General features: G+C 37.2%; 2 protein-coding genes across 3 annotated transcripts in view; both read left to right on the top strand.

Annotated features, from left to right (window-relative positions):
- Positions 1 to 466: 466 nt before the first annotated feature.
- On the top strand, positions 467 to 3,713 carry LOC133649802 (guanine nucleotide-binding protein G(I)/G(S)/G(O) subunit gamma-8-like). Of its 2 annotated transcripts, none has more exons than XM_062046471.1 (3): positions 467 to 531; positions 991 to 1,092; positions 3,498 to 3,713. In XM_062046471.1, exons 2-3 carry the CDS (start codon positions 1,009 to 1,011, stop codon positions 3,624 to 3,626), a joined length of 213 nt encoding a protein of 70 aa, XP_061902455.1. In that variant the 5' UTR covers positions 467 to 531; positions 991 to 1,008; the 3' UTR covers positions 3,627 to 3,713. The 2 variants fall into 2 exon arrangements, with proteins under 2 accessions (XP_061902455.1, XP_061902454.1); XM_062046470.1 differs by lacking the exon at positions 467 to 531 and adding an exon at positions 649 to 697 and having other exon boundaries at positions 776 to 1,092.
- A 2,814-nt stretch (positions 3,714 to 6,527) lies between these two features.
- LOC133650880 (transmembrane protein 45B-like) overlaps positions 6,528 to 12,880 on the top strand; it is a 30,428-nt gene continuing 24,075 nt past the window's right edge. Inside the window, exon 1 of the mRNA XM_062048615.1 lies at positions 6,528 to 6,814. The gene's annotated coding sequence lies outside the window, so the exon portion shown is untranslated. The remainder of the gene's footprint in view (positions 6,815 to 12,880) is intronic.

Below are 12,880 nucleotides of genomic sequence, written 5' to 3'. Positions count from 1 at the left end.
AATGCTTCGATCTTCCCAAAATTTTTGAAGGTGGGTCAAGGCATTGGGAACATTTGCATATGCCAGTTGTTAACATTAGCATGCTAACTATTTTAGCTAATTTTGCAGCCGTAAAACTCAGAGTCATTTAACTTGATGATTATGTGTGCTTTTTAGCTTCAATCACCGCAGAGATAGCAGGCCCATCAAAATTCTCACTGGAATTTTTGGTTTCTATACTGATGGCTCCATAACATTAGGAAGGCCACTCAATATAGCCACAATAATTGTCAAATGATCTCTGTGCAAAATCTAATTTCAAACATATTGTGTGTTATTAATTGTACAGTCTTATGTCATATGTCAATAAGATGAGCGCGGCATGTTGCCTCACACCCACTGCTGCACTGAGCCCATCCTGGGGGCAGATCCAGCACTAATTAATTGAAGGGGGGGTGAACCTGTTGAGGCTTTCCTCCTCATCTTTCTCATTAATCTCATTGCATTTCAAGCTGCAAGTTGCTGCTGACGACTCCTGCAGACTTCACAACAGTGAGTGATTTAATCGTTTCTATTTCACCTAAAAATCTGTAAAAACAAGTTTTTATTTAAGTCTATATGTATTGGTGTACTTTTTTAATAATCAAACTATTTTCAGGCGGAAAAAAAGCTGTATCGTTTTCTCTAAATGGTATAACAAGTGTTTATATTATTCAAGGTATGTTGTTTTGAAATATATATCTGCGGTGGAAACATTTCTGCCCTATAAACATGGTAATGTTAGGTGTATTTACAGCAATTCTCCCCCGCCCCCAGGGGAGCCTCCTCCCTCTTGCCCTCCTCCGCCGAGACCCTCGCTGCGCCACTTGCAGCTGAGACCCAAGGCGAAGAATTAATGAGCAAATTGAAACAGACGCTATGGCCGTGCCCCAGATATTTAAAAATGAACTGTCGCTTGATGTGTTTATGTGTCTGAAAGCTCAGCACGTCTCCGGGTGTGTTTTGCGGCAGGCTGGCGGTCCTGACAGAATGTCTCACAACATGGCCAAGATCGCGGATGCTCGAAAGACGGTGGAGCAATTAAAGCTGGAGGTCAACATAGAGAGGATGATGGTATGTACATGTAAATACCAAAGCCAAATCACAACAAATGAACTGGGCCTGCACCTGTTGCTAACCTGCAGTTTAGCATTTATGTCGCCCTCTGTTGGTCAGGATGAAAATGCTTGTGGTTAGCGAGGTCAAATGTTTTGTTAATGATTGTATACATAAACGAGTTAAGACAATTTCATGATAAGCTCCGGCCCAATAAGCTCTTTTTATATCAATAGATTTTTATGTAAGAAATTTCAAGTCATTATGGCACTATGGCCCACTTTTTAAACCGGCCCTTACCGTAAATCTTGAAGTATCAAGAGAGGTCCAATGGCTTCTCAAACTAACGATGCTGCACTTTCCAGTGACATACATATATTTATGGTAATCATAGGAACTATATGTCACAGCAGCTCAGCGAAGACGAGGCTTTGATTATTTGATTGTTAACCCTGCTTACAGAGCAGGCCAAGCAAGTGTGATGGAGAGGGACAGAGAAGCAAGCTTTCTCTGATAAGGTTCACGTTTATTATCCTGTTGTTTTTCCCTTTTTTGCTGTTTTTTGCTAAACACATTTACATTTGAATTGATGTTCAGTGTTTTATAGTTCATATCGTGAATGCCACATCTTTTATTCATACACATCCCTGGTATCTTCTGCGATAAAAACAGTAATTTCTCACATGACAGTTTGGACATTGTTTTTGGTTTCCTCTATTTTGTATGATTTCCTGCCCAGAGCTGTTATTTTTGTCCACTTCCTGTCTGCCTTTATTTCCCAGCCTCTTTACTTCTGGCTTGAGCACCTGCCCCCGGTTTGTAATTAAGAGACTCACCTGCTGGCAGACACTAATCAGGAGGCTTCTGAGGACCAAGGCTGCCCTATAGGAATGAGAAGACTTACAGTGCGTAATAGGCCCCGCGATCCGTGGGGGCCCCCGTTTTGCGGGTTGAAGCGCATATAAAATGTTAATTATTAAATGACACAGCACTTCATATGATTTTTTTTATACCGCAAATGTAATCCTAGCTGCTTCCTGCTCCATCACTGTTAAGAAAATAATGGCAATTTTCCCCACTTTGTTACACGGGTGTATTAGCCCGTTTTGTAAGATAGAGGTACTGGGTTCGAAGCCCAGCTGAAGTTGACTCACTACTTTTTATGAATTTATGTTTTAAAAAAATGTAAATTGTTATTTTGCACACAAAACAATATTATCTAACAATGTATTTCCCATTAATTCGTTGTGGTAAAAAACATGCATCAAATTAAACTCAAGTTTGATCAAAAAGTATAAAAATGTTGTAATATGGAGGAGGGTGCCCTCTAAAAAAATTCTGGGGCGGCCCTATTTAGGACGGTGCTGGATTATTGGCTTTTGTTTGTTCTACCTTTCAAGTGTTTTGGCTTTGTACCTTAACATGGTGCATAACTTTCTCTGTGCTTTCAGTGCCTTGTTAATTTTTGTGCACTATTTTCCTAGTGCATCTGCCTCACAATACGAAGGTCCTGAGTAGTCCTGAGTTCAATCCCGGGCTCGGGATCTTTCTGTGTGGAGTTTGCATGTTCTCCCCGAGACTGCGTGGGTTCCCTCCGGGTACTCCGGCTTCCTCCCACCTCCAAAGACATGCACCTGGGGATAGGTTGATTGGCAACACTAAAAATTGGCCCAAGTGTGTGAATGTGAGTGTGAATGTTGTCTGTCTATCTGTGTTGGCCCTGCGATGAGGTGGCGACTTGTCCAGGGTGTACCCCGCCTTCCGCCCGATTGTAGCTGAGATAGGCTCCAGCGCCCCCCGCGACCCCGAATGGAATAAGCGGTAAAAAATGGATGGATAGATTTTCCCTAATAAAAGTTTTTTTTTACCTGCACTTTGCTTGCTGTCTCTACACCCTGCGGTCCAGACCAACAAGGACGTTAACGAAAACCTGTAAAATCTAAGTCCTTTTTTTTATTTTAGTTGGTTACATTATTAAACCCATTATCAGACTTTCAGCAAGCGGTAATATAAAAACTTATGTCAAATTTTTAAAGTCCTCCTGAAAAAAGGGACCCAAGCACACCTTGTATGACACTACAGCTAAAATAAGACAAATTATTTCATTTGGATTGCAAGAATTCAGTTATCTGTAAATAATCAAATGGTGTATATATATATATATATATATATATATATATATATATATATATATATATATATATATATATATATATATATATATATATATATATATATAGAAGGAAAGTGACACAGGCCTCGCAGGAACTCAGAAAGCAACAAAACCTGTTAGCATACAAAAGATAATGAACTTAAAACGAAGATAATGAACTTAAAACGAAGTATTCAAACATGAACTGTAAAATAAAGCAAACCCTGTTTAAAAACAACACATTTCAGATGTTTTTATAATATTCGTGCAGGTATCCAAAGCAGCTGCCGACCTGATGGCCTATTGTGAAGCTCATGCCAAAGACGATCCTCTGGTGGCTCCTGTACCCTCCTCAGAGAACCCCTTTAGAGAAAAGAAGTTATTCTGTGAGATACTTTAAACTCTGTGTCATGTGTTGTCTGTGTGTTTTGTTCCTGTAGCTCGCTCATATGTTGAAGATGATGGTATGGCAATAAAGACTTTTTTCCCTGCAAAATGAGTACAAAGTTCACTGAAATTGGAGAACCAACCAGGTGCCTTAAGTGTGTTGACATGAGCTTATACATTAACTCAATACTGATTCTCTTGCTCTTTCCTAACCAACACTCTGGCTGATTGTTGTGTCATATTTACACAGGTGATGAGACAACAAGAGTACATGATTAATTATGATTATTATGTTTGTATAGCAAAAATCAAGTAGTTCTTACATTCCTATAGTGTGCTTTACAGGGGCATATTTGCACAATATACAGGGATTAATATGTTATGCCATAATGTATTATCAACCACTTAAAGTCTTCAATTAATTTATTTTACCCAATGACAAACTTCAATATTTTTTGTTTTCTCGCAAAAGATTAGTTATTTACTGGACTAGTATTTTAATATGATTTACGTTATATAGGCCCTGCGATGGGGTAGCGACTTGTCCAGGGTGAGATAAGCTCCAGCACCCGCCGCGACCCCTAAAAGGGACAAGTGGTAGAATAATGGATGGATGGATGGATGGATACATGATATAAAATAGGTAGTTTAACAATACAATATTGTAGTATTTTTAGTATAGCTTTTTAAATGTATGCGTTAATTAGGTGACCGTATAAATTATAGGTTATGAGCATGCAGTCTGAAAACTGAACACCGTAGCTGTGTGTTCTAATGTGGTTTACAATCATTTCGAATAATTTTTTATATAGGTAATTTATGCATTGTCTTGGACATTTAATTAATTTTAAGTGTTTTGCTCACAAGGCCCTTTATGACTTATACTTTCCAGCATACGCATTTTTATCAATCAACAGTTTACGAGTGATATTTTTGTTAATATATGTTGCTGTTTCTATGTGAATATATGTTGCTATATAAACTGTTATTTACTTGTTTTTAGGTGTTGTATGTTTTTCCCAGGTAAATTATATGTCAGGTGTTCTAAATCTGCTGTGCCAATCATTTCCTTTTTGAATATTGTATTGTGCACACTGTCCATAAAACAATTTCTTGTCACTTTCTGAGCATCTACTACAACTGACCTTTCTCAATTAATTTACAAATCAATTTAAATCAATCATAGATTTTAAAAGAAACAAATATTTTGTTCTTCTCCGTCCATATACCTGATAAAAAACCAACACTCAGTAATATATAGGAGGGGGACAAGTGGTAGAAAATGGATGGATGGACTATGATAACCCTGCATTGGTGTATATCAGGGGTCACCAACGCGGTGCCCGTGGGCACCAGGTAGCCCGTAAGGACCAGATGAGTCGCCCGCTGGCCTGTTCTAAAAATAGCTCAAATAGCAGCACTTACCAGTGAGCTGGCATTTACAGAGAAAAAAAGTGCTGCACTTTCCCTCTGTGCAGATGGTGCTGAAAGACAATGCTTCTGCATCTGAGGCTTTTGACAAAGTTGCAGAAAAGTACTCTCAGGTCATAAACAGAGTTGGGCAGGAGTTTGAGAACAGGTTTTGTGACCTGGATCAGCTTGAGCCATGTGTGTCGTTCATTTCTAATCCTTTCATGAATGTGGACATATCATGCATTGCGGAGCAGTTAAGTGCAACATTCAGCCTGGATGCTGAACAGGTGGAGATAGAAATTGTAACACTGCAAAATGACCTCCACCTCAAAGCCCACCAGGCTGCACCAAACTTTTGGTGCCTTGTTGACAGAGAAAAGTACAGTGGTGTATGCACAGCAGCTATGAAGGTTGCAAACCTGTTTGGTTCAACTTATCTTTGTGAATCAGCCTTTTCTGACATGAACTTAATCAAGAACAAACACAGAACACGCCTCACTGATGCACATCTGCAAGACTCACTCAGAGTTGCAGTGTCAAGTTACACACCAGAGTACAACACACTAGTTAACAGCATGCAATGCCAGGCTTCCCACTAACTGACAAAGAAACAGATAACATATTTGGTGTCCAGTTCAAAGTGTGACATGATTTATTTAAAAATTTGAGAGTTGACTTTTGTATTTTACATGAGTTATTATTTGTACAAACAGGGTGCAAAGTAATTCATGATTTGTTAAAAAATGTTAGTGGTTAGCTAGTTAAAATGGGATAGTAGAGAAAATATAAAGATAAAGTGTTGCATATTGATAATTATCTGTTTCTATATATATTTATTGTGAGAAATCATTAAGATGATCAGTGTTTCCACGAAGATAAATATAATTAAGTATTAATAATAACATAGAGTTAAAGGTAATTGAGCAAATTGGCTATTTCTGGCAATTTATTTAAGTGTGTATCAAACTGGTAGCCCTTCGCATTAATCAGTTGTCAAGAAGTAGCTCTTGGTTTCAAAAAGGTTGGTGACCCCTGGTGTATATCATCTACTCGCTTACATCCTCTAGGGGGCGTACTTGTATTCCTGTATTTTCCACAACACACGCAAGCAATTTACGGCAATTTTCTATTTTTTTCGCCCAGTGTCCAATGAGATTGGGTTCTATACTGCTCACAACCTTCAACATATTCCATCCATCCATCCATCCATTTGCTACCGCTTGTCCCTTTCGGGGTGGCGAATTATGCTTTAAATTAATGTTGTATTGTGTTGCACTAGCACTTTTGACCATTCCCCTACAAATACATTAGTGGTATATATAACTTATTATTTAGATAAAGGCAATGATTAAGATTGTATAGTAAAAAATAAGCATAGTCTTTTTTTAATAGGTTTGTGATAAATGGGGCAAACTTCTCCCTGGAGATTGTCTCTCAGGAGGAAGAGTGCTGGTAGAATTTGTTACAATATGTTAATACTCCAGCATGTTTACACATGTTGCAGGGGGGAATGTTTAGAAGGAGACACACTGCGCAGGAAGTAAGCGAGATTTGATATTAAAGTTGAAGTGAGCAACTTTACTGGTGTGACTGACTACTGTCCAGACTTAGTGGTTGGGATCCCAACCGACAAGAGTGAAACCGACCTACCTATGCAAATATTGGGTGGGGCCACGCCATGAAACCACGCGCACGCACCCACACCCACGCGCCGTGTAACAGGTGGCAACATACGGACATTTGCAGAAATTCTACAACTTTCTTCGGGAACTGGAGGCGGAAATTAAGGTAAATGGCTTGTTTTTCAGTGTACGTGCTAAATATCACATTAGTGTGTTTAGCAAGGATTAGGCGAAACAAAGTGGCCTGACATGTGATTAAAACAATCAAGTGTGTTCTCAAACACACTCAATGCAGCTGGCGACAAAAAGAAGACTTCCTTTTTTGTTGTGTATTAAACTGGACCTGATTAAGATTCAAATGATTTTATTACGGTTCGGTTAATTTTCGGTACAGTAAGAAAACAACAAAATATAAATTTTTTGGTTATTTATATACCAAATTTGTAAACAATGGCTTTATCCTTTTAACATTGGGAACACTATAATAATTCTGCCCACGTTAATCAACATTAAACTGCCTCAAGTTGTTGCTCAGATTAAATAAAATGACAAAACTTTTCTTCTACATATAAAAAGTGCAACATTTAACAGTTTCAAGTCAACTCATCATGCTTAATTTATTACGGCATTTGGGAAGCCTGTAGTTGATTTTTATTATGTAAATGTTATACTTGTATGAACATGTGTTAGCAGGGACCCTGCCATTCAAAACTAGACTGCTCTATTACTAATGATTAATGTAACTATAGCTGAAAAAATAGTACAATAGCAATAGGAGAGACTATTCATCCCTGAACACCATGGAGTTCATGTAAGCTTAAAGGCCTACTGAAATGAATTTTTTTTATTTAAACGGGGATAGCAGATCTATTCTATGTGTCATACTTGATCATTTCGCGATATTGCCATATTTTTGCTGAAAGGATTTAGTATAGAACAACGACGATAAAGATTGCAACTTTTGGTATCTGATAAAAAAAAAGGCTTGCACCTACCGGAAGTAGCGTGACGTAGTCAGTTGAACATATACGCAAAGTTCCCTATTGTTTACAATGATGGCCGCATGAAGTGAGAGAGATTCGGACCGAGAAAGCGACAATTTCCCCATTAATTTGAGCGAGGATGAAAGATTTGTGGATGAGTAAAGTGCAAGTGAAGGACTAGTGGGGAGTTGAAGCTATTCAGATAGGGAAGATGCTGTGAGAGCCGGGGGTGACCTGATATTCAGCTGGGAATGACTACAACAGTGAATAAATACAAGACATATATATACTCTATTAGCCACAACACAACCAGGCTTATATTTAATATGCCACAAAATAATCCTGCATAAAAACACCTGCGTGTTTGTTATGCTAGCTCCTAGCTCCTCTGCTAGCTCCTAGCTCCATAGAACACGCCAATACAATTCAAACACCTGATCAACACACACAATCACTCAGCCCAAAAGACCGTTTACCTAACCCAAGGTTCATAAAGCTTATATATTTTTAAAAAGTTACGTACGTGACGCGCACATACGGTCAAGTTATCGAATGTTTAGCAGCCAAGGCTGCATACTCACGGTACCTGATATTCAGCTGGGAATGACTACAACAGTAAATAAACACAAGACATATATATACTCTATTAGCCACAACACAACCAGGCTTATATTTAATATGCCACAAATTTATCCTGCATAATAACACCTGCGTGTTTGTTATGCTAGCTCCTAGCTCCTCTGCTAGCTCCTAGCTCCATAGAACACGCCAATACAATTCAAACACCTGATCAACACACACAATCACTCAGCCCAAAAGACCGTTCACCTAACCCAAGGTTCATAAAGCTTATATATTTTTAAAAAGTTACGTACGTGACGTACGGTACGGTACGTGTTATGCTAGCTCCTAGCTCCTCTGCTAGCTCCTAGCTCCATAGAACACGCCAATACAATTCAAACACATGATCAACACACACAATCACTCAGCCCAAAAGACCGTTCACCTAACCCAAGGTTCATAAAGCTTATATATTTTAAAAACGTTACGTACATACGCAAAAAAAAGCCAAAGCTGCATACTCACAGTAGCACGTCTGCGTCTTTGTCATCCAAATCAAAGTAATCCTGGTAAGAGTCTGTGTTGTCCCAGTTCTCTACAGGCGTCTGTGTATCCAAATCAAAAGTCCTCCTGGTTAGAGTCTCTGTTATCCGAGTTCTTCCATCTTGACTGCATCTTTCGGGAATGTAAACAAAGAAGCGCCGGCTGTGTACTGTTGTGGCTGACTACGTTCGAAAAATACGTCCATTTCGCACCGACAACTTTCTTCTTTGCTTGCTCGGCTTCCTTCTCCATAATGCAATGAACATGATTGAAACAGATTCACGAACACAGATGTCCAGAATACTGTGGAATTATGAAATGAAAACAGAGCTTTTTCGTATCGGCTTCAATGTGGAAGGCATACCCGTGTTCGCCGGGCTACGTCACACGCATACGTCATCCTCAGAGGCGTTTCGAACCGGAAGTTTAGCGGCAAATTTAAAATGTCACTTTATAAGTTAAGCCGGCCGTATTGGCATGTGTTATAATGTTAAGATTTCATCATTGATATATAAACTATCAGACTGCGTGGTCGGTAGTAGTGGGTTTCAGTAGGCCTTTAATGATGCAGTTACATTATTATATCAACTATCAGAGACAGAAACTCTTCATTTAACATAATTTCCTTTTTTGCTGCTTCAACACAGCTCAATCAACACAGAAAAAGGTAAAGTAAAATAACAGACAGACAGGGCTTTGCTGTCGGTAACACACGCACGCACACACACACACACACCGCAAAATGAGCTAACATTACGCTAAAAGCGAATTAGCCTTCACCTCAAGCCAGGACTGCGAGCGAGCTGAGCTGCAGTTTATATTTCTAGAAGGTCAACGGGCTCATAGTGATGTTACTAGTAGTTGACTGGGAGGTGTTTATTATAATTTGGGGAGAGTCCGCTGCCTGATGCTTACCTGCTAAACGCTAAGCACTGACTACATGCGCTCTGAATATGCACTGCTGATTGGCTGTTACCGCTCTAAATACGCACTGCTGATTGGCTGTTACCGCTCTGTACGTAACCAATCAGATGGTTGTGTGGGTGGGACAATGCTGGGTGCTTTGTACTGACAGAGACAGGCAGAAGGAAGCGGAGCAGCTTGTTAAGACTTTAGCTTAGCTTAATATGTTTGTGTGGAAACTCGTTCGGTACACCTCCGAACCGAACCGAACCCCCCGTACCGAAACGGTTCAATACAAATACACGTACCGTTACACCCCTTATATATATACATACATACATACATGCATACACACACACAGACACACACACCCCTACATACACACGTTTTTGGAATAAAACTTACAAAAGTTTTCAATATTTCCAACATTGAGCTAACTTTAGCTAACAAGCTGACAGCTAATATCAGGACTGCCACGTTTCAGAAAATGACAAGTGTGAGACCTCAGACTTTCGTGGCGTGATGCGGACATTGTAAGTAATTCAGGTTTATGACAACGAATTGCACTTTGAACTGTAAACAGCACAGCATTTTTATATATGACCCAATCCAATCCATCCATGGTGCAAATAAGCTAACACACAGGTCTTAGCACAGTACAAAACTCTAAATTAATCCAATTTAAATCCCCTACAAAGCATGATGGGGAAAATGCAAAACACTCTCCTCACTTATAAATTTTGGCACATTTTAGCTGCTTGATATTTCTGATTGATTACATTACTTAAAGGAGGCCGTCACGGAAGTAACATACCTTTATTATCCACTTACAATAATTACACACACACACACTAAAAAAAATAAATATATATATATATATATATATATATATATATATATATATCATTTTTTTAGATTTTTTTTTAGTGTGTGTAATTATTGTATGTATGTGTATACATATATATATATATATATATATATATATATATATATATATATATATATATATATATATATATATATATATATGAGTTAGAGAGTTAGAGTTTGAGTTTATTTCGAACATGCAAGCATACAACATGATACATCACAATTTCCAGTTTCTCTTTTCAACATGTTCGAAAAGGAGTAGGAAGAAGCAGAGCTTATTTAATCCTACCCCTTTTCTTTACATAACAGTTGCTGAAACTTTTTTATTCACTTCCTGTTCTCAATTTATTCACAATAAACTCCATAGGTAATCACAGTAAAAATAAATAAATAAATAATAGTAAGAGTTTAATAATAATAATTGGTGAAGAAAGTCATATTTCATATGATGAGATAAGTAAGATTACTTTAAGAATGAATGAATGGATGGATGAAATAAATTGAGAATGTTTGTCATGGTTCTTCTTCTTTGTACTTTGTAAACACTTTAAGTTTGAAGAGTTTCTTGAAGTGGATCATATTAGTACATTGTTTGATTGCTTTGCTTAATCCATTCCATAATTTAATTCCACATATTGATATACTGAAGGTCTTAAGTGTTGTACGTGCGTACAAATGTTTTAAATTACATTTTTCTCTAAGATTATATTTCTCCTCTTTTGTTGAGAAGAATTGTTGTATATTCTTGGGTAGCAGGTTATAGTTTGCTTTGTGCATAATTTTAGCTGTTTGCATATTCACTATGTCGTGGAATTTCAGTATCTTTGATTCAATAAATAAAGGATTTGTATGTTCTCTATATCCAACATTATGTATTATTCTAACTGATCTTTTTTGTAACACCGTTAATGAATGAAGTGTACTTTTGTAATTATTTCCCCATATTTCTACACAGTAGCTCAGATATGGTAACACTAGTGAGCAGTATAGAATATGAAGTGATTTTTTGTCTAGAACATGTTTTGCTTTATTCATTATTGACGTGTTTCTTGCTACTTTATGTTGTATATTTTTTACGTGAGATTTCCAGTTCAATTTATCATCAATCATTATACCTAGAAATTTGGTTTCATTTACTCTTTCAATTTCTATTCCGTCTATTTGTATTTGTGTTTGACTTTCTCTTCTACTATTACCAAATAGCATTATTTTAGTTTTACTAAGATTCAACGATAGTCTGTTTTTGTCAAATCATCTTTTTAATTTGTTAATTTCTTCTGTTATTATTTGTATTATCTCCTGTGTGTTCTCTCCTGAACAAAACGCTGTTGTATCATCCGCAAATAATACTAACTTTAAATCTTTTGTAACTTTACAAATGTCATTTATATAGAGATTGAATAATTTAGGTCCTAATATTGATCCCTGAGGTACACCACAGGATATATTTAGCGTTGTAGACATGTGTTCGCCTAGCTTCACGTATTGTTTCCTGTTCGTTAGATAACTTCTTATCCAGTTTAAGACTAACCCTCTGATGCCATATCGTTCTAGTTTTTTGATTAAAATATTGTGATTAATTGTGTCAAATGCTTTAGTTAGATCCATAAAAACTGCTGCTGCACATTTTTTACTGTCTATTGCATTGGTAATTTCTTCTGTAATTTCAATTAAAGCCATTGAAGTTGAGACATTAGCTCTGTATCCATATTGGTTCTCTTTGAGTATTCTATTTTTATTTATGAAACTCTCTAATCTGTTATTAAACAGTTTTTCAATGATTTTAGAAAATTGTGGAAGTAAAAAAACAGGTCTATAATTTGTAAATTGATGTTTATCTCCAGTCTTATAAATTGGTGCAACTTTAGCTATTTTCATTTTGTTTGGGAATGTACCTGTTTGAAATGATAGATTACTAATATACATTAATGGTCCTGAGATCTCTTCTATAACCTTTTTTATCGTTTCCATATCAATTCCATTACAATCAGTTGAAGTCTTAGATTTACATTTTTTCACGATTGTAACTATTTCCTCCTGTGTCACATTACTGAGGAACATGGAGTTGGGATTTCGCTCTATGGTATCATTATAGTCCTCAATTGGAACTGGGTCTGGAATCCTTTCTTCCAATTTTGGTCCAATATTTACAAAATAATTATTGAAGCTTTCAACTACTTCCTTTATGTTGTCATTGTTTTTATTTCCGTCTAAAAAGTATTGAGGGTAGTCCCTCTTTGTGCCATTTTTAATAATGCTATTGAGGATGCCCCATGTTGCTCTCATATTATTTTTGTTCCTGTCCAATAATTCACTGTAATATTCTTTTCTACATGATCGTAGTATGTCTGTTAACTTGTTTTTATACTTTT

This window comes from Entelurus aequoreus, linkage group LG05 (genome assembly GCF_033978785.1).
Source record: "Entelurus aequoreus isolate RoL-2023_Sb linkage group LG05, RoL_Eaeq_v1.1, whole genome shotgun sequence".
In the NCBI taxonomy this organism is placed as follows: domain Eukaryota; kingdom Metazoa; phylum Chordata; class Actinopteri; order Syngnathiformes; family Syngnathidae; genus Entelurus; species Entelurus aequoreus.
This window is presented reverse-complemented; position numbering and strand designations above follow the sequence as displayed.